The sequence below is a fragment of the Phyllostomus hastatus genome, unplaced genomic scaffold, assembly GCF_019186645.2.
Source record: "Phyllostomus hastatus isolate PE091 unplaced genomic scaffold, TTU_PhHast_1.1 phas_contig_37, whole genome shotgun sequence".
Taxonomy (NCBI): domain Eukaryota; kingdom Metazoa; phylum Chordata; class Mammalia; order Chiroptera; family Phyllostomidae; genus Phyllostomus; species Phyllostomus hastatus.
The window spans coordinates 3,673,584-3,691,375 of record NW_025333867.1 but is presented as its reverse complement, the minus strand read 5'-3'; the positions used below and the strand labels follow the sequence as shown (position 1 = coordinate 3,691,375).

At 39.4% G+C, this 17,792-nt stretch overlaps 1 protein-coding gene and 1 non-coding gene across 4 annotated transcripts in view; one reads left to right on the top strand and one right to left on the bottom strand.

Annotated features, from left to right (window-relative positions):
• The window catches only part of SSR1 (signal sequence receptor subunit 1), a 36,846-nt gene extending 19,582 nt beyond the window's left edge, over positions 1-17,264 (top strand). For 2 of the 3 annotated variants that reach the window (XM_045841659.1, XM_045841658.1), the window contains 2 exons: positions 3,299-3,362; positions 16,504-17,264. In XM_045841659.1, the coding sequence (XP_045697615.1) occupies positions 3,299-3,362; positions 16,504-16,528 (89 nt within the window). In that variant the 3' untranslated portion in view covers positions 16,529-17,264. Of the gene's footprint in view, positions 1-3,298; positions 5,646-16,503 lie in introns of those variants that run through there. The other variant, XM_045841660.1, reaches the window with a different exon arrangement.
• On the bottom strand, positions 10,937-11,127 carry LOC123820824. Its single transcript, XR_006786028.1, has one exon. It is a non-coding gene; the product is annotated as a U2 spliceosomal RNA (small nuclear RNA).
• Positions 17,265-17,792: the final 528 nt, after the last annotated feature.

Here is a 17,792-nt window from a genome sequence, read left to right as displayed (position 1 = left end):
GGGTGGTAGCGACATATTTCCATGTGACAAGGAAAGATGAGTTCTTCCTGCTTTCAGCCAAAAGTTATTGTGGGGTGTTAGTTTAGCATCACACAGATGTCCAGTTCTCTAAACCATTCACTAGTTGGTAGTGCTCACATGAATCAGCGTTCCAGAGATTGTGATGATTTTCAGTTGAAATTTCTTTGATTTTTACTAACTGCCATTCTTTTGTTTTAAAGATTTTTTTTTTAATCCTCACTGAAGAACATGCTTATTGATTTTTTAGAAAGAGGGGAAGGGAGAGAAACAGATGCGGGAAGAGAAAAAAACATAGGTTGCCTCTCAAACCTGCCTTGTTGGGGACTGAACTCACAACCCAGGCATGTGGCCTGACTGGGAATCCAACCCACCTTTAGGTATATGGAATGACACTCCAACCAACTGAGCCACACGCTCCAGAGCAATGCCATTCTTTTTTTTTTTTCCTCACCTGAGGACATTTTTTCATTATTTTTTAGAGCAAGAGGAAGGAAGAAACATTGGTAGAGCTTTCCTCATCACCTGAAACTTTGGTTACCCTGAAACACAGTTTGAACTTAAAAAGGATGAATGCTAAATTCTTCCATTTATTTTTGAATTTTCAAAGTAAGGAGGCACCTAAATGTTGAGTTTTTAAAAAAAATTTCTCCTTTTTTAAAATTATCACCTCTAAATTTGGGTTTTCATAGAATTGGTATGTTTAACTATATTTTTCTTTTTTAAAGATTTTATTTTTAGATGTCATTGATACTGGATGACCTTGTTTCTAGGCCCATTCTGTGAACTGAGATAGAACATACATATTTTTCAAATCATAAAATCATTGATATTTTCAGTTCAACTTTAACAGTATTTTTACTTAATTTTGTGTGCTGCTTTTTTTTCTCTTATACTTGATTGCTTAGAGCAGCAGGTCTTAAACTCTAGCATTCACCAGAATCACCTGGACTTCCAGGGTTTCCAACTGAGCTAAAAATTTGCATGTCAAAGGGATTTTGAGACTGCTGGTTCAGACCACACTTTGAGAACCACACTTTGAAAACAATATTTTAGAACATTGTTTTCCTAGCGTGAAGGGGTTAAGCCAAATGGCAGGTAATTTAGGAAAACTGTTTCTTTTGGATAAGACATGTACTTTGCATATTTGAGGACAGAGAAACTCTGAAGGTCTTGGAGGAGGAGGAGGAAGTTTGTCTGGAAAGTGCCTCAAGCTTTGAGGAATTAATTACTTTGGGAGAGGGGTGGTGTGAAGAGAAGGATATATAAGAGGCCAATATTAAATTTGTCAAGAGCTTTTACTCAAGATGACTTAAGAAACTTAAGATGACTTCTCTTACTTAATGGAAATAGAAGAAACTCACCAATTTATATTTTGTAAACAAAGAAAGGGTGGTTTGAAACTATTTGAATATATTACTAAGTTTTTTCTTCTAAGTTGCACTACGATTTTGCCTTTGTTGTCTAAAAATGAAGACAGTTGTAGCGAGTTGTGATTTTACTACAGTTAATTCATTTCTAAGGTTTTTTAGGCTTTGTGGTGGTTGCGGTAAGTGGGGAATTGGGCTGAAAAGCCATTATACACCTTGTTCTTTGCTGAAATAAATGCTGTTTTGGGGGCTGTTGAGATATTTGGAGCCATTTTCTCAAAAGCTCAGTGACTCCAGAATGTTCTATTTCTCATTTGTCTGCCTCCTAACTTTGATATGCTAGACACGTGGGTGATGAAGGTTTTTTCCTATGTATGCCCATCTTTTAAAACCAGCTGCAGGTGGTTGAAATTGCTGGAAGTAATCACCACTTCAGCTGTATTCATACAGATGGCTACTAGATTCTAAAATACTTTATGAATCCTCAAAAATTATATTTAGCATATTATTTCAGAATTATTTGGAAATTGGTCAACTGTGTGAAGGTAGTAGTTGTAAATCAGATGAGAGCTGTAGGTTATCTTCATCAGAAAAATGATCCTATGATCAGTTTTGAGTGAGATGAACTTCCTAAACACAACATTACTGATCTATATAGTAAAGGTCAGTTTTATCTGATTTTTAGACTTAGGCTTAATATTTCTGAGTCATTAACTCTTAAGCAGATTTTTAAAATAATTTTTATATTCTAAATATGCTTGATAAAAATCGATTACATTTTTTAAATATAGGCATAGTCTAGTAATTTTGGAAAAATAAAACTTAAAATCTTTTAGGCACATGATACTTTTCATTACCAGTGTTCATGAAATGTTTGCAAATGAACTCCATACTTCGATGAAAGCATTTTTCTAGTCCTTCACTTTATTAAAAAACTGGAAAAATAATTACTTAGTCCACAAAGAGAACTTATCTTCCTAATTTGAAAAGTGATCATACAAAATAAGAAGATACCATGGTCAGAGAGAAGACAGCTCTTCCTGTTTTAAAAGAAACTTAAGATGACTTCTCTTACTGAATGGAAATAGAAGAAACTCGCCCATTTATTTTTTGTTTGATAGACGCCCCCACTTAGACTCTTAACGTAAGCTATAAAGAGAAAAAGTTAAAAAAAATAATAATGTTTATGTGTGTGGGATGGTTTTAGTATTAATAATCAACTGCCTCATTTCCTTTATCCTGCTTTCTGCAGGTAATTTATGAAATTGCCAATATTATGCAAACTGCATGGCTGCATTTGAAATTGTCTTAATTTTGTAACCAATATAAGTTTTTTGAGCTGTAAGTTTCATACCTTTTACTCTGTTTCTAAAGTGTTTACTTATGCATGCATAATCATGTTCAGTTGTAGAGTTCAAGAAGATTTTGCATGGTAGCTTCAACATTACAATAACCAAGAGTAGCTCTTTTCCCAGCCTAATTGCAAAAGGTTTCGTTTTAGTTGTTACCTCTTGAAGGATTATTTTAAAGGGCTGTTAAGCCATGGCTGGCGTAGCTCAGTGGATTGAGCACGGGCTGCAAACCAAAGCATCGCAGGTTTGATTCCCAGTCAGGGCATATACCTGGGTTGCAGGCCACGGCCCCCAGCAACCACACATTGATATTTTTCTCTCCCTCTCTCTCTTTCTCCCTCCCTTCCCTTTCTAAAAATAAATAAATAAAATCTTAAAAAAAAAAAAGAGTTGTTAATAAAAGGAGGGGCTGTTAAAATGCCTTAACTAGATAAGAAGCATTTATTATTAGATGGTATATATATTGTTTTTTGAACTTAATTATAAAGTTGAAGGGAAATGCTTTTTAAAATGTCTTTTGAATCTAACATACCTATAATAGTCACTCTTTTCTTCCAGATAAAGCTTCACCAAGAAGGTTGCCCAGGAAACGGGCACAGAAGAGATCAGTGGGATCTGATGAGTAAATGTTCCTTTGTGCAACAATTCAGTCTTTACTTAACCTGCCCTAATGTTTTTCGGCCTGATGGGAATTAGTGCAGAGAAGCCATATCACCATAGAAGGCAACTACTACTTATGTGTGGACTAAGCAATCAGAGTCTGTGGCGATAATATTGTTGAAAGTGCACTGCATTCATTTTTCTAAAGTAACAAATTTTTTTTAAACCATTAAAATCTATGTGTGTGCATGTGTATGTATGTGAGCAGTTGGTGTTACCAGAATCATTGTTGAACTACCTGAAGCATGCCTTTAGAATACTGAATATAATGCTCTTGTCTCTCTTGTTAATATTTTCTGGTATTTTCTCCCAAAAGCCAGTATTTGTCCAGTATGATTGTATATGTCCCACTTTGGACTGTCTAAAGAAAACAATTTGTTTCTTCCTTAGAATCCCAGTTGATGGCACAAATTAGCATTGGTTGTTATTGTTGCTGTCTTACAACTAGTAGTATTCTAAAGGCACAAGCAGGAGCAGCTGCTTTTTAGCAATAGAGTTGTTTTGGTATTTTGCTGCTGTTTACTATAATATGCACCTTCAAAACACTTCCCAAATGAGTTCAAGAGATTTGAGGATCTCTAGAAACAAAATTGTGAAACATGAAAATTCTGCTTATTTTGATATGTATCAAATCAACCACATTTTTTTAACAAAAAGAAAATGGTATGTTTGTAGAAACTGAGTTGTTTTGTCCATTATTGTTTTATTTCTTGCCCAAGGGATAGCCTTGGAATGATTTTAGACCTACTGAGGGTTTTTTGTTTATTTTTTTAATTTGTTTTTTAGAGATCTTTTGTCTCCTTAGTAGAAGCATTTTGCCTAAGAAATGTTGCCTTGGCTATAGATTAAGCAAAAGGTCAATATAGGGGCAGAGATATATTTCAACTAATTCTAATCTGTTAAAAAAATTAGTTGGGTATTTTTTAAATGGTTAACCAGTTGTTTTTTATCTAATCCTTTGGGGATTTTGGTTGTTGATACAACCTTTTTTTTAGTTAATCTGAAGAATTCAAAAATTTTAAGTATTCAGTATCTAAAAACCAAAATAAATTGGATTTCATAAAATCCTCTTAGAGAGTTAGTCTTGTCCTAGGTAATAAATTAAGTTTGGCATTATTGTCAGACTGAATAAAGGGTAGAGTACAATAGTATGTGCAAATAAGAGGCTTTTCCCTCTGTCTTTAAGCCATATTCTTCCACATATATTTTGTAAGAAAATGGTAAATGAAATCTTAGTGGCTGTTAAATTCTTGGTTGTCTCTGTTATGGTGAACCGACTACTCTCATTATAATCCCCACCTGCACCCATGCCCACACAAAAACAGCAAAATACACACAAAAAAACTTTCCAAATTGTTTTAAGTATTTAAAACATCTGAGCCAAAGTCGGTGACAATAAAATAGAAGTCATTGTATAGTTAGTTACTAATCGCATTGCAAGTAGGGGTGAAGGTGTCAAATTATGTATGTTGGCATTGCTGAACTATAAACTTTCTATACCTGTAATATTAAGTGTTGGAGTTTTTAATTGGGCTGTATGATCGGTAGTTTATTTTGAAAAAGCTCTGTGAGCTCTAAGAAACTGCATGGTTTTTTGTTTAATGTAATAAGGAGACCCCTCTACCTTTCCAAGGAATATATTCCCAGATATTTTTGTGAAATTCCAAGATTGTGAAACTATTAGAACATAATGCAGTGAGATGTAATTGAAAAATTTCAGTGACCTCTAGAGAATTTTATTGAATACCTGGTGATACTGAGGCAATGGCAAAGCCACATTGAGTTACAGATGCCAACCCTCTGACTCCCAAGTAGTTTGCCCTACATACTAGCCCTTCCACTTCTGAGGTTCAAGTTAGTGCCTCAGAAATTATTTGTCATTTTTATTTTTTATTTTTATTTATTTATTTTTTAGCATAGATTGGGAACACTTGAAAACTCAGATGCCAGGGGTCTTCTCTAATGTCAGTAAGTGTTTAGCAGAAACTAACTCCATAGTAAATGGAATTCAATTCCACACATGGTTTGTTCAAGCACACTTAATAAGTAGCCTAATTTTTAAATGTAAATATTTGAATGAAGTTTTTGTTTGTTTGGATATATTCATTTGTTACATGGACCATGGTTTCAGAATTAACCTTTGAACAACTTGGTTTCAGAATCTGTAAAATGAACTAAGAATCTTGTGTATCAATTCAGACTTGAGAGTATGTGTTTATAAAGCCTGGATCTTGCTTTGGTTGTATAGCTTCATCATTCATTTCATGGATTTCAATAGCAAGTGACTTTAAACTTGTCTCTGCCATCTAAGGTGCCCAAGCAGGTGAGGAGGGAAGTGGGGCCTACAAGGTAAGAAGCCTGTGGACAGCAGATCAGAAGGAGCCTTGACTTGATGGTGTTAGTAATGTTTTTAATTCTAAATAAGCTTCATAAAATAGTGACATTGACAGAAAAAGGCAAATTGAGCTCTTATATATTTAAAAGTCACTGCCTTAAAAGGTGTATTTGCAATGCATCAACCCGCAACTGTATTTTGGCTCTGTTTGGGAGAAGTACTGTATTTTTCAGACTATAAGATATACCTTTTTACCAAATTTTTTGCTTCAAAATTTTTTTCTCTATTTTCCTCCTCTAAACCCTAGGTGCATCTTATGGTGCAGACCCCAGATACACCTAGGTTTTAGAAGGGGAAAATTTTTGAAGCAAAAAAATGTGGTTAAAAAAAGTGGTCTTATAGTCTGAAAAATATGGTAAATGGTAGTGTGATGTCAAAACTTTCCTTTAATGACTTGAGTTATTTTAGAACTACAGTAGTAGATAAATGTAATATAATAGACAAGGCTCTTCTTATGTAGCACTTATCTTTGGTTGTACTTGGAATGAAGAAAAATGTAGTTGTTTAGTGCATTTAAATAATGATTTTTTTAACCATGAACTTGGCAATCGTCTCTCAACAAGATTTTTATAGGGTACACCCTTGATTTTTCAGTCTTTATTTTAGTTCTAGAATTAGATGTTAGCTTAAATTTTAAAACACCTTGATAACCTGAAGTAATTTACCAGTTTGGGACAGCACCATTTATAGCTGTAAAATTAATAAATTTCTTCTGATTTTATTAAATAATATCCTACCCTTTTTTTTGAACTATTATCTCCAGCTTACTGAAGAGCAAGCTGACACCAGTGTAAGTGGAATGTTAGGACATCATGAGAGGATGTTAGGAGGGATGAACAAAACTGAAGAACCAACTTGCAAAGCTAAATAATGGTTTTTGTAGGACTCTTACGTACTTTTCGAATTAGTATTTACATGATTTTATCCTTTTTTTATTTATATAAAAACCTAGACTTCTATAGTAACTAATTATGTAACCTAAAGGTCTGGAGCTTTACTTTTTTTGGATTTAAGGATTATTTAAGAAAAAGGGTTAGCTACCCTTTTTTAAGGCAATAGGAAAGGAACTCATTTCTTAACACTGCATCATCAGCCATGCAATGTCACAACAGTTCACTGAAGGAAGGTGGTATTGTTCACTTTGTAGGTGGAAAAAAAACCTTTTGAGTTTAAGTAGGTTGCTCAAGGTTATACATTGAATGTGGATTCAGAGCTGTCTTACTCTAAAATTCACATGTTCTTTCTCCTATACAATGCTTAAGATGGAAATTTTTTGAAATGAAAATTTTATAAAGCCAAGCATTTGGGCAGCTTCCAAATACTTGGTTTTCCAGAATCCAGCAATCAGTTCATATAATGCCAGTACGGAATATACTGTATGTACACGCTGGCTGTGCTGTACAGTACTGTGTAAATGCCACTCAATTCCAGAGCACAGTTAAACTCCAAAGAGTCTTCTTTGTTGCAAATTTATTTGTATGTTAATGTTTATGGTATGTATATATAATTTTTGGGAATTTGATACTGTGTTTTTATATGATAATTGTCCACAATACCCTAGATAATCTCTAACAATGACACATCTCTTTAAATGTCCCCTTGATTAATAAAATCATAGTTTTTAAAAACGTTTTCTTCAAAATAGATTTCCTAGTTTGATTGTATTTGCAAGTTCAAAGATTCATCCTCACGTTAGAGATGAGAGTGAAGTACCTGTTCTTTAGGTTATATGACCAGGCAATGATAGAACTGGGATTATAGGTTAAATTGATAAATCATAGCCAAAGATGGTTTGACTAGGCCTTTTTTTATTCCCCTGCTGTCCCTTACATAGATTTTGGTTGGGGCTCCTGTGACTGTCATCTTGTTGACATATGTATCCCCCTCTGCTGGACCGTGAGCTTTTGTCTTGTTTGCTTTTTATTCCCAGCTTCTAGTTGACAGTGTTCAGGTGGAAACCTATATAGGTTTCAGAGAAAGAACAAGAAGATGTGGGCCAGTTTTCATAGGCCATTCGTCCACACATTATGTTCAGAAGTATTTCTGGTGCTAATCTGAGCCCGTTGCTAGTTCTGTGAGGTTGCACGAAGAGAGATGATAAGAGTGTGCTTAGCTTGGTGGTTAGGATGTGGTCAGCCCTGGCCTCTAATGCATGGTGACCTTCGGAAGGCAGCTTATCTTTGGAGTCTTGGTGTGTGCTTTTTAAATTTCAATGAAGAGATGCTTGAAGTATCGATTCCAAATTGTCTGAATCTGTTACCTATATACTCTCAATACAATGTTAGGTGATTCTTAAATCTAGTTTACTCAGCAACAGAAAAAAGAACTAAGGTATAGAATGGACTCGTGTCAGGCTACCTGGGTTCAAAGTCCCAGCTGCCTTTTCTTAGTTGGAGGTGAGTAACCTCACTGGGCTTTAGTTTGGGCTGCTTAGAACGTTGTCCAGGACGTAGGAAACCATGTGAGTGATTGCTGCTGCTCTTGTAAAGCATCATATTGTCGTAGCATTCCGTGAAGCATGTGGGGGGCAAGTGCATGTGGTATTTTTTTTTACTTTGATGTGGAGTGATAGTTGAATTCTATTGAATAGAAAAGTTAAACAGTATTCTATTTTAACAAAAGTGTAAGTTTTAAGATGGACATGTAATGTGGCTAGTTCTGTGGGTTTAATAATGAACCAGAGTGTTGCAGGTTCGATTCCCAGCCAGGACACATGCCTGGGTTGCAGGCCATAACCCCCAGCAACCGCACATTGATGTTTCTCTCTCTCTCTCTCTCTATCTCCTTCCCTTCCCTCTCTAAAAATAAATAAATAAAATCTAAAAAAAGTTAAAAAAAGAAGTAACATTAATTAAAAAAAAATGAACCAGAACCAGAGTAATAGGGCTAACACGGGGAGTTTTTGTTGTTATAATAAATCTGTCAGAACCTATACACCCCATCGAGAGTTATCCTTTTCAGAACACTTAGAGAGGCTGCATGTGTTCCAATGTTTCCATTTTTGGAACTTAGAATTTCTTTCAACTTCAGACTGTAAGCAACCCAAGAGAATCAGTCTTACTGTTTTTCAGAAGTCCATTTGGTCACCCATCCTGTTTGCCTTTTGGCATTTTAGAAAGCAGTGAGAAATACTTCAGTCAAGAATAGTATTTAGATTGAGCAGCTGTATATCAGGCCTCTGCTCTGCTCTCCCATATGTGTTTTCATTGAATTCTCACAACTACCCTAGATAACCCCTTACCCGGGTTGAAACAGCCTCAAGGAGACTAACCCCAAACCAACAAATCACAGATGTTTATTCCCTCCATAGGCCTCCCCAAGTCTAAGAATTTTTCATTCTTCACTAACAGGATTCTCCCATTTATCCAGTATTGAATCTTAAGAGTCCCAAGTACAGTAACTTACATGTAAGAATTTAAAATTTTTAGCTTTGCTATGAATTAGATTTCAGTTATGCCATTTCAAAATTGAATAATTTAAGAGCTTAAAAAAAAACTGAAATGAGCCCTGGCTGGTGTGGGTCAGTGGATTTATTGCTGGCCTATGAACTGAAAGGTCGCTGGTTTGATTCCCATTCAGGGCACACGCCTGGGTTGTAGTCCAGGTCCCCAACTGGGGGCGTGTGAGAGGCATGTGATGTATCTCTCACACTTCGATTTCGATGTTTCTCTCCCTCTTCCTCTTTCCTTTCCCCTCTCTCTAAAAATAAATAAAATCTTTTTTTAAAAACAAATAATTTAGGCAATATACCTCTGGTTCAAAATGTATCTTTTTATATATTTTCCTAAAATCTTTAGGTCTTGAAGGGTTTGCTATTTTAATTCTAATGTTTACGTACTTAAAACTATGGTTTCTAGCAGTGTGTTTTCATCAGGCTGCTTATGACAAAACTTGTGCAATGTGAGCTTTTATCTGTTGACTGAGAATGTTACCTGGCTAGTGCAAGTGAGGGTTGTGAATCCATAAAACTCTTGTGCAGCTTTGAGAAATGTCCCTACTGAAGAAGTATGTGGAAATCACAGTTTGGTAAACCCAAGAGAAGCTTTTTTTCTTGGTTACTTGCCTCAGTCTGACCTAACACTTAAACTGGTCTGCTGTCCTGGCAAATGCATCTTTTTTATTTAAACAGCCCTTAATTAAAGGTGATCTTCAAATTATTTGTGTGCAGTACAAACTGTTTCCTGAAGTGCCAACACATATTACAGTTGGGTCTTTTTTCCCCCTATGTCTTAAAGATGAGAAGCACAAAGGAAATCTAAAACACTAAGCAAAAAAGAACTAAAATAGTTTAAATTATCCCCTGGAATTTGTAAAAAGCTTCACATGTTTTCTGCTTATAAGATTTAAGTATTTTAAGTTCAAGTCTTATTATTTAACAAAGATGATTAAGGTGATTTTAAATGTGCTCTTTGGCTGTCAGCTAGTTGACTTTTCAGGTGACAATCATGAAACATGTAGCGAGAGTTTCCGTTCCCAGTAGTCGTGGAGACTGAGTGCTTGGACCATTTCCATATTTTAAGTGAGCAGAGTTAGGCCTTTGATTTAACTTCCTCGTCTGTGTGTCGGTGAGTTCAGTAGTACCTAGACACTTCTTTACAAGATTTTAGAACTGAGTTAGAAAAAATAACTTGTGATTAAGGTTTGTGAAAACTGGAGAGTTAGTCTTTTTAACTATGTGATGTTACCAGTTTTCTTCTGAAAGGGAATAGGAAGAATCAAAAATATTTAATGAGGACGGCAAGAACCATCATTTAAATATCTCCTCTACAATGCTTAAAGTGCTCAGGATTAAGTAAATTTTAGATTTGTCCAAAATCTGAAAAGAAATACACAAAATGCTAAAGCAGTCTTTGTGGTGAGGTGGTGGATTTTTTTTTCTGTTTTAAAGTGTAATGTACATATATTTTATAATGGAAGAAGTAAGTGTAAATGTTAAATTTATCTGAGCTTTTTACAATGAGTGTGATCATCACGGTGCTTGTGGGCAGCTTTTCTGTAATGCAAAAAGAAAATGAGCCCATTTTTAAAACTTGAGTGTCTTGTCACTACATATTCAAAGAAAATCAAGGTAGATTATTGCTGGAAAATACTTGAAATTGTTTTTTCTTAAAAGGAACCCAAGCTTCTTATCTGTTGTTGTTATTGTTATCATTATTCCTGGAAGTACTGCATTACCAGGTTGATGTGTGGAGTGGATGGAGCAATGTCCTTATTCCATCTCCTAGTTCCAAAAATCCATTTAATATATTGTCCTCGGATAAAGGACACATCAGATATTAAATTAATAAGAACAGATACTATGTTTGATGTTAATCTAAGGCTGAGAAGCAAGCCACCTTATTTTTTTTAAATTAATATGCCACCTTTAACTACAGCTGGTTTTGTGCCAGGCAGTGCGCTAAGTGCTGCTACTCCTGTCCCACCCTTTGCCTCCTGGTCCCTCTGCCTATCTGGCTGGAAACCCTCATCTGGCCCCCTCTTGCACTTGTGTGAACTTGGAGTCTCCACCCACCATCATCCATAGGCTCTCTGGGATCTTGGTCCTTACCTGCCTCTAGCCTCTCCTCTGCTTTCTTCCTGCCCTGGCCTTGGCAGTGAATCCCTCTGCCCCCGTCTCAGCCCCTACATCATCCCTTGCTTGTTCACTAGCCTTCTCTGACATGCTTACCTCATTGAAGGTGAGCACCTGCCTCACACCACTCTGCCTGTTGTCCTTATCCCCTCACCACTGTCTGAAATGACTTTGTCCTTCCATTACCTGTCACACTCTTGAAATATAAGCTTCATGACAGCAATAATTTTAAGTCACCAGGTCACCAACTCTAAAAACAGTACATGGCACATGGTAGATGTTTAATTAGTATGAATTATTTATCACAACCATACAGTGAAGTGGGCATACATCCTCATTTTGTAGATGAGGAAATTGAATGCCCAAGTTAAATAACAAGTCACTCTGTCAACTGGCAAATCTGAGACTGGAGCACAGGCCCATCTGTCCAGAGCCTTCACATGATACTGCTGCCTCATAATATGGAAGTTCTGGAATTGAATTGTCATGCTCTGGGTTCACATATTCCGAGTCTCCTCTGCACATAATGCACAAACCTTGCAGACTTATGCAGATGGGGACACCTTGGTTTTACACTGCAGCTCCACTAGGAAGTGCTTACCAAAATGAAACCAAGGAAACTGGCCAGCAAGCACCCAGGAGCTGTTGTGTGGTTCGCATGCAGCCCCTTAGGTGAGTTCTAGAAAAGAAAGTTTGAAACAACCAGAGCTTCAAAACGAAAAGTTAGTTCTGGAATTGTGAGTTACTGTGTTGTGTGGCCTATAAGATGAACCCCCCCCACCCCACTTCGGGAGGAAAGTGGGGTGCGTCTTATAGTCTGGATATAGCATACCTGGCTCACTGTGGGGGGAGGGAGTGGTTGCCTATGTTATTTATGTTATTAAATATTTTACCACATTTGTTTCTTCAAAAAATTTTTTCCTATTTTCCTCTAAAACAGGTGCATCTTATGGTCTGGTGTGTCTTAATAGTGCTAAAAATACAGTACAACCTTAAATATTTCTCCCTTAAATGCATAATGACAAGCTTAGCGAATTATATACCAAGTTGAAACAACTAAAGAAGCTCACTTTCATCATTCTAAACCTGTAGTACTACTATGCAAGAATTCTCCAAATGATTTGAAAGCATTTTAAAAGCAGTTATTCCTAGGCTCCCCTGATAATAATCAGCATGAGTGTGTTTTGCTGCCCTCTGCTGCTCATTAGTGGTATAGCAGTGAACTAATTCCCAGTGCTGCTGCTTGACAGTGCCAGAAAGGTACAAAAGGATTGGAAAGAAGGTACTACTTACTCCAACCAGCTGATGCATGCCTGTGATCCACCTCCCACACCAAAAGTAGACATCAAAGTGAAAGATACTGCTTTTGCTAAGACACCAATGAAATGGTTTGGGTTTTTAAGTTACTTGAATGATCATGTCAGTAGAAAGATGAATGCTATAAAAGGCCCCCTGTGGATCACCTGGGAGCTAGCCAGCCACACTCAAGATGTGTTCTTTAGATTTATCTTGTCTCCTGAGAGAAATATTGTCTCAGAGGATAGACAAAGCCAACGGCCCCCTCCATCGTGTTTATTCTGGATGCATTAAATGTTTCACTCATTGGGCATCAATTATAGTATGATGGTCAATTGCTGTTGGAATTAGCACTTGTTTGAATCAAGGCTCACCCACTTATTGGCAAGATAACCTTAGCAGGTCATCTAACTGGTCTCAGCCTGTTTCTTCATCTGTAAAATGTGGACAGTAGTGATTGGAGTTATTATTAATATTCAATGAATATAAAGCCCTCACTATATGTCAAGTGTGTTATGTTGAATTTTTAAAGCTATTGTCCCCCCCAAAAAAAACCAAAAACAAAAAAAAACACTTGATCTCAGTGCCTAGCCCAGAAAAACCTAATTTCACTTTGAGGAATATTTCTTTCCCTTATTGTGTAAGAAGTACTTTACACGGTTTTGCCGTGTAAAATGCACACCCATGTTTCTGTGTGCATTATACATGGGTTTTTTATATCCATAGTATGTGCGCATTATATACAGCAAAATATGGTAGTTGTTTGACAGTCAACTAAAAATCAATTTTTTTTCTAGAACTGAAATCCTGTTAAAAGGTGTCCTCTTTTTTTTTTTCTGTACTTAATGGAGGCTCATATAATATTAGAGTTGGAAAGAATCTTAAGAATGAGTCCAGCGTTTCGCCCTGTATAGGGGCCCCCGTAGGGACACCTCCACCTAGCTGGGTGGCCCGTCCCATTACTGGACAGCTCAACCGTTTGTTCTTGAACCCAAAGAAACTTCCTTGTGGTAATTGTCTAGCCACACAAAATGTTACATATTTCATTGAATTACATAAATTAAAGAGTCCAAAATGATTATTTGAGATACATGATTAAGATAATTGCCATTAGTTCTCCCTGCAGAATGCGTTACTTCAACAATGATTTCTCGGTGTGAGGCAGCATTCAGAAACTTAATCACCCATAAGATGAGAGAGAGTGGAGTGGGGGAAAGGGGCAGGAGGAGTTGAGTTTGAAGTGCAGAGATCTGGGCACCATCCCCAGATTTTCTGGCTCTAGCCCTGAGCTGTGACCATGAATCCGCATTTTAATAAGCAGTGGTGGTTCTCACAAAGCCCCCCTGTAAAACATTCCCCCAGAGCCTGAAGGTACTGCCTGGCTGCGACACAGGAAGCTGTTCTGCTGTGCCCACCCCAGGAAGCCCGTGGCTGGGTGCACATGCACCACAGCCCGTGGTGGAGAGCCTGGGCTGGATTAGCCTTTTCCTTGTGCAGGTGGGGCTGCTCCACTTGCCCCTTTCGGTTGTTTTCTTTCCTCTGATCTGGGGGCTTTTCTAAGCATTTTACTTGTGCTCATTTCATTCTCTGAGCAACAAGCCCTGCCTGAATTAAGTTCTCGTACCACCAGGTTACAGCTGAGGAACTGGAAGCACAAACGACAGCTTGCATGTGCTCTCCCATCTAGTAAGAGAGTAAGGCCCCCCAGAGTTTGGACACAGGCAGTCCAACTCCAAGGGTCTTGCCCACTGGCTCTGCCACAGCTCCTGGGCTCTCCTGGGAGCCTGAGATGCATGTGCAAAATGCCCAGTGTCCCAAAGGCCCCTCCAACTTCACATGGGAACTGGACCTCTTCCTCCCCTAACTTGTTTTCTCTCAGTAAGAGAGAAGGTCGCTTTCTCAGTTGATGCCATCACTTCCACAGGAAAATCCCTTTTTTACAGGCTCTCCTTCATCCTACCTGTTAACAGTCTGTTCAAAGTCCAACTCCCCTGTCCTCCATGCACTGAGGCAGGCAGGGCCCTGCTGCCGGCCCTCATCCTGGATGCAGGGAAGCCCTTAGCATGTTAAGGAAGCACTTGGTGAATGTAGCTGGCCCTGTACACGATGGTGCTGGCGTGGCCTCAAGTGCTGTGAGAGCTTGGCCCCAGCCTTCTGTGCTGTCTTGTCCTTTCAAACCCACCCCCGACAAAGCCACTGTGATCTCCTTAAGATGGCCTTCTGATCCCACGCTGCTCCTCTGCTTAAACCTTTCAACAGTCCCCACAGCCTGCAGGTCACACACCCAGCCCACTCCTGTCTGCCTCTGCCAAACCTTCCAGCCTGACCTCTCCGAGCCCCTGCTTTGAACTGGTGTCCCAGTCGAACTGCTTGGTTCCTGCACACACTACACAGCTGCCACTTCCCATCCTTGCACAGCCCAACCTCACCCTAGAGGGGCCCTAATGATTCCCTGCCCCTACCTGCTGCTTGGGGGGTCACCTTTAATTTTTATACAATTTTAAACTTAAAAGTTGCAAAATAGCGCATAAAGAAATTCCCTATACCCCTCACCTTCACCCAGATCAGTGTTAACATTTTGTCCCGTATATACACACATGCACATTTTTTTCTGACCTATTTGCAAGTGAACTGCAGACATGCCCCTTTTCCCCTGAACACACCACAGTTGATCTAATAACACAGTCTCTGACTAAACCAAGTTACAGTTATCAAAATCAGCAAGTTACACACAAATGCAATGTTTTCTAATCCACAGGCTATAGCCAAATTTCACCAGCTGTCTCAGTAATGCCCCTCAGCTATTTTTTCCTGGTTCAGGAGCCAGTCGCAGACCACATGTTGCGTTTAGTTGGCATGTCTCCTTAGTCTTAATCTGAAACATTTCCTCAGTCTTCTGGGACACCACATTTTTAAGGAGCACAGGTTCCTCGCTTTGCTGAGTGTCCTCAGCCAGAGCTTGCGTGCTGCTTCCTCATGATTAGTTAGATTCACATCATGCCTCCATGCCTAAAGGGCAGGAACAGCATGGAAGTGACAAACCCTTTTCAGTGCATTCAATTGAGAGGCACCTGATGGGCTGGCTTGTCCTTTTACTGTGAGGTTGATACGGGGGACTTGGGAAAGGAGGGGTCTTTTTGAGTTTTTGAACCTCAGTTTTTCCTGTCACCTCTTTGAAGGAAGCTTTGTAAAGATCTGCACCCCTACCCCAGTCAGTCACGCATACCTAAGTCAGGTGTCTGCTCCCGTAGCGGGCCTGATACTCTTCACAATGACCAACTGGATCCTGGTGGTGGTGTGCCCGCCCTCCCCACTCTGCAGCACGGGCCATGGGAGCGAGGACCACACCTCACTCACCATGGCAGCTTAATAAACTTGTTGAGTAAATGAAAGAATGAGTGAGACTATTTGGGAGCCGATTCAGTTACAAAGCAAAACCCTCCAAATCTGTCCAGTTGAGTCTTTGTGGTGTTTCCTGCTTTATTCATGGAGATGACTAAATTCTTGGATTTCTTTTTTATGCCTGATTGTCTATGAATGCATGAGAGTCTGACTAAATCCCAATAGAGAGGGATGCAGTATTTATCCTTCCTTTTGGGAATCACAGAATGGACTAATTGTCAAAACTTGGGACCCCAGTCCTAGAGTTTTCCATTTGTTTCTTCACGGGAAGCTGGTAGAGTGAGAGATTCTCTGGTTGTTGTTAACCGTTAATCGTGTGAAATACTTGGACTTGTAAGCACAGCATGAAGTGTCTTTCATAGTGCCACCCGGGAGGGAAGTGATCAAGGGCAGTCCCAGAGCCTCTCAGGAGATCACTGTCTCCCTTTGTTGTTTCAGACGCAGGAGGAGGGAGACACACTGATGTCATCAGGCCTCTCTGCAGCTCTGCCCTCTCATGGTCTCCAGGTGCCCGGGCAGCATGCTCCGCCAGGGCTGTCACAGGAAACCCCCTGGACGTGTGGTTCCTGGAGCCCGGCCATCCTTTCTGCACCGTTTTGCTGTTTGTGAAACTTAGGACAGCAGCAATCCAACTTTGCTAGATTCTCTACTGGCTCCTGCTGAGACGTCATCACCGGGAATGGCTGTGTGATCAGGGCTTTGTGTCTTATGAACAACAGCTGTTGTGCATTGTTTGTGGGTAGAGATAAGCTGTGGGGGCATTCAGTTTGGCTTGCTCTTATGCCATCAAGTTGATGGTGACTGAGGTCAGGAGACAGACAGCTGTGGGTGAGGTGAGCTCGTGAACCCTTGTGATGTGATGGTTGCAACGGGTACCTTAGCAGTTTCCAGTTTCATCTAAAGGAAATGTTCCTGGTGAGCTGGGTGGGGAGGGGCCTCAAAGAGCCCTGGGCAACTGCAGCAATCACTGGGTCTCCGGTGGAGGAGGAGCTCCGTGCTCTGAGGAATAATGCTTCATGTGAATATAAGTCACCATGCCTTATCAGTGAGTGGGGTCCTTCCTCCCTCCACTCTCTGAGGCCTGGTTTCCGCAAGTGGGTGCTGATAAAGGGCTCGCCAGGGCTCCTTTATTCTGACACGAATTGAGTTGCGTTGCATTGTGTTGAATTGAATTGGACTGAAATAAATTGAATTGAAAGGCCTCCAAACAAGTATGAATCTCTTGCTGAGAGCCTGGTCCCCGGGAATCACAGACAATCCCTGTCTTCATCCTAGCTGGGCCTGTAACTATAATACTGTGGAGAGAAGGAGGTAAAGGCAAGAAGGACTCTGTGGACCCAGAAAGTAGCAGGAGCAAAGGCACACTGTGTTTGAGGACTAGAAGGTGAGTGGCATGAAGCAGCCAGTAACTGCCCAGCCGGTAGATGATATAGACAGACACAGGCACAGTGTGTTCCCATGGCGAACCCACATCTCAAATGCAGCCTGTGTACTGCATGCATCAGAATCATTGAAATCAGAATCTTGGAGAGCTGACCCAGGAATCTGCACTTTAAAACAGAGTCTGCAAATGAATTTAAAGTTGGAGACTCACTGTGGGGGACGGCGGGGTTGGGGGTGAGCCTCTGCTGGGTGGTAGGGAGCCACTAAATGATCAGAAGGTGGGAGGGAGCATCAGGGTGAGTTCCTGTGTTCAGGGACTGACTGACTGTCCCACTGAGCACACA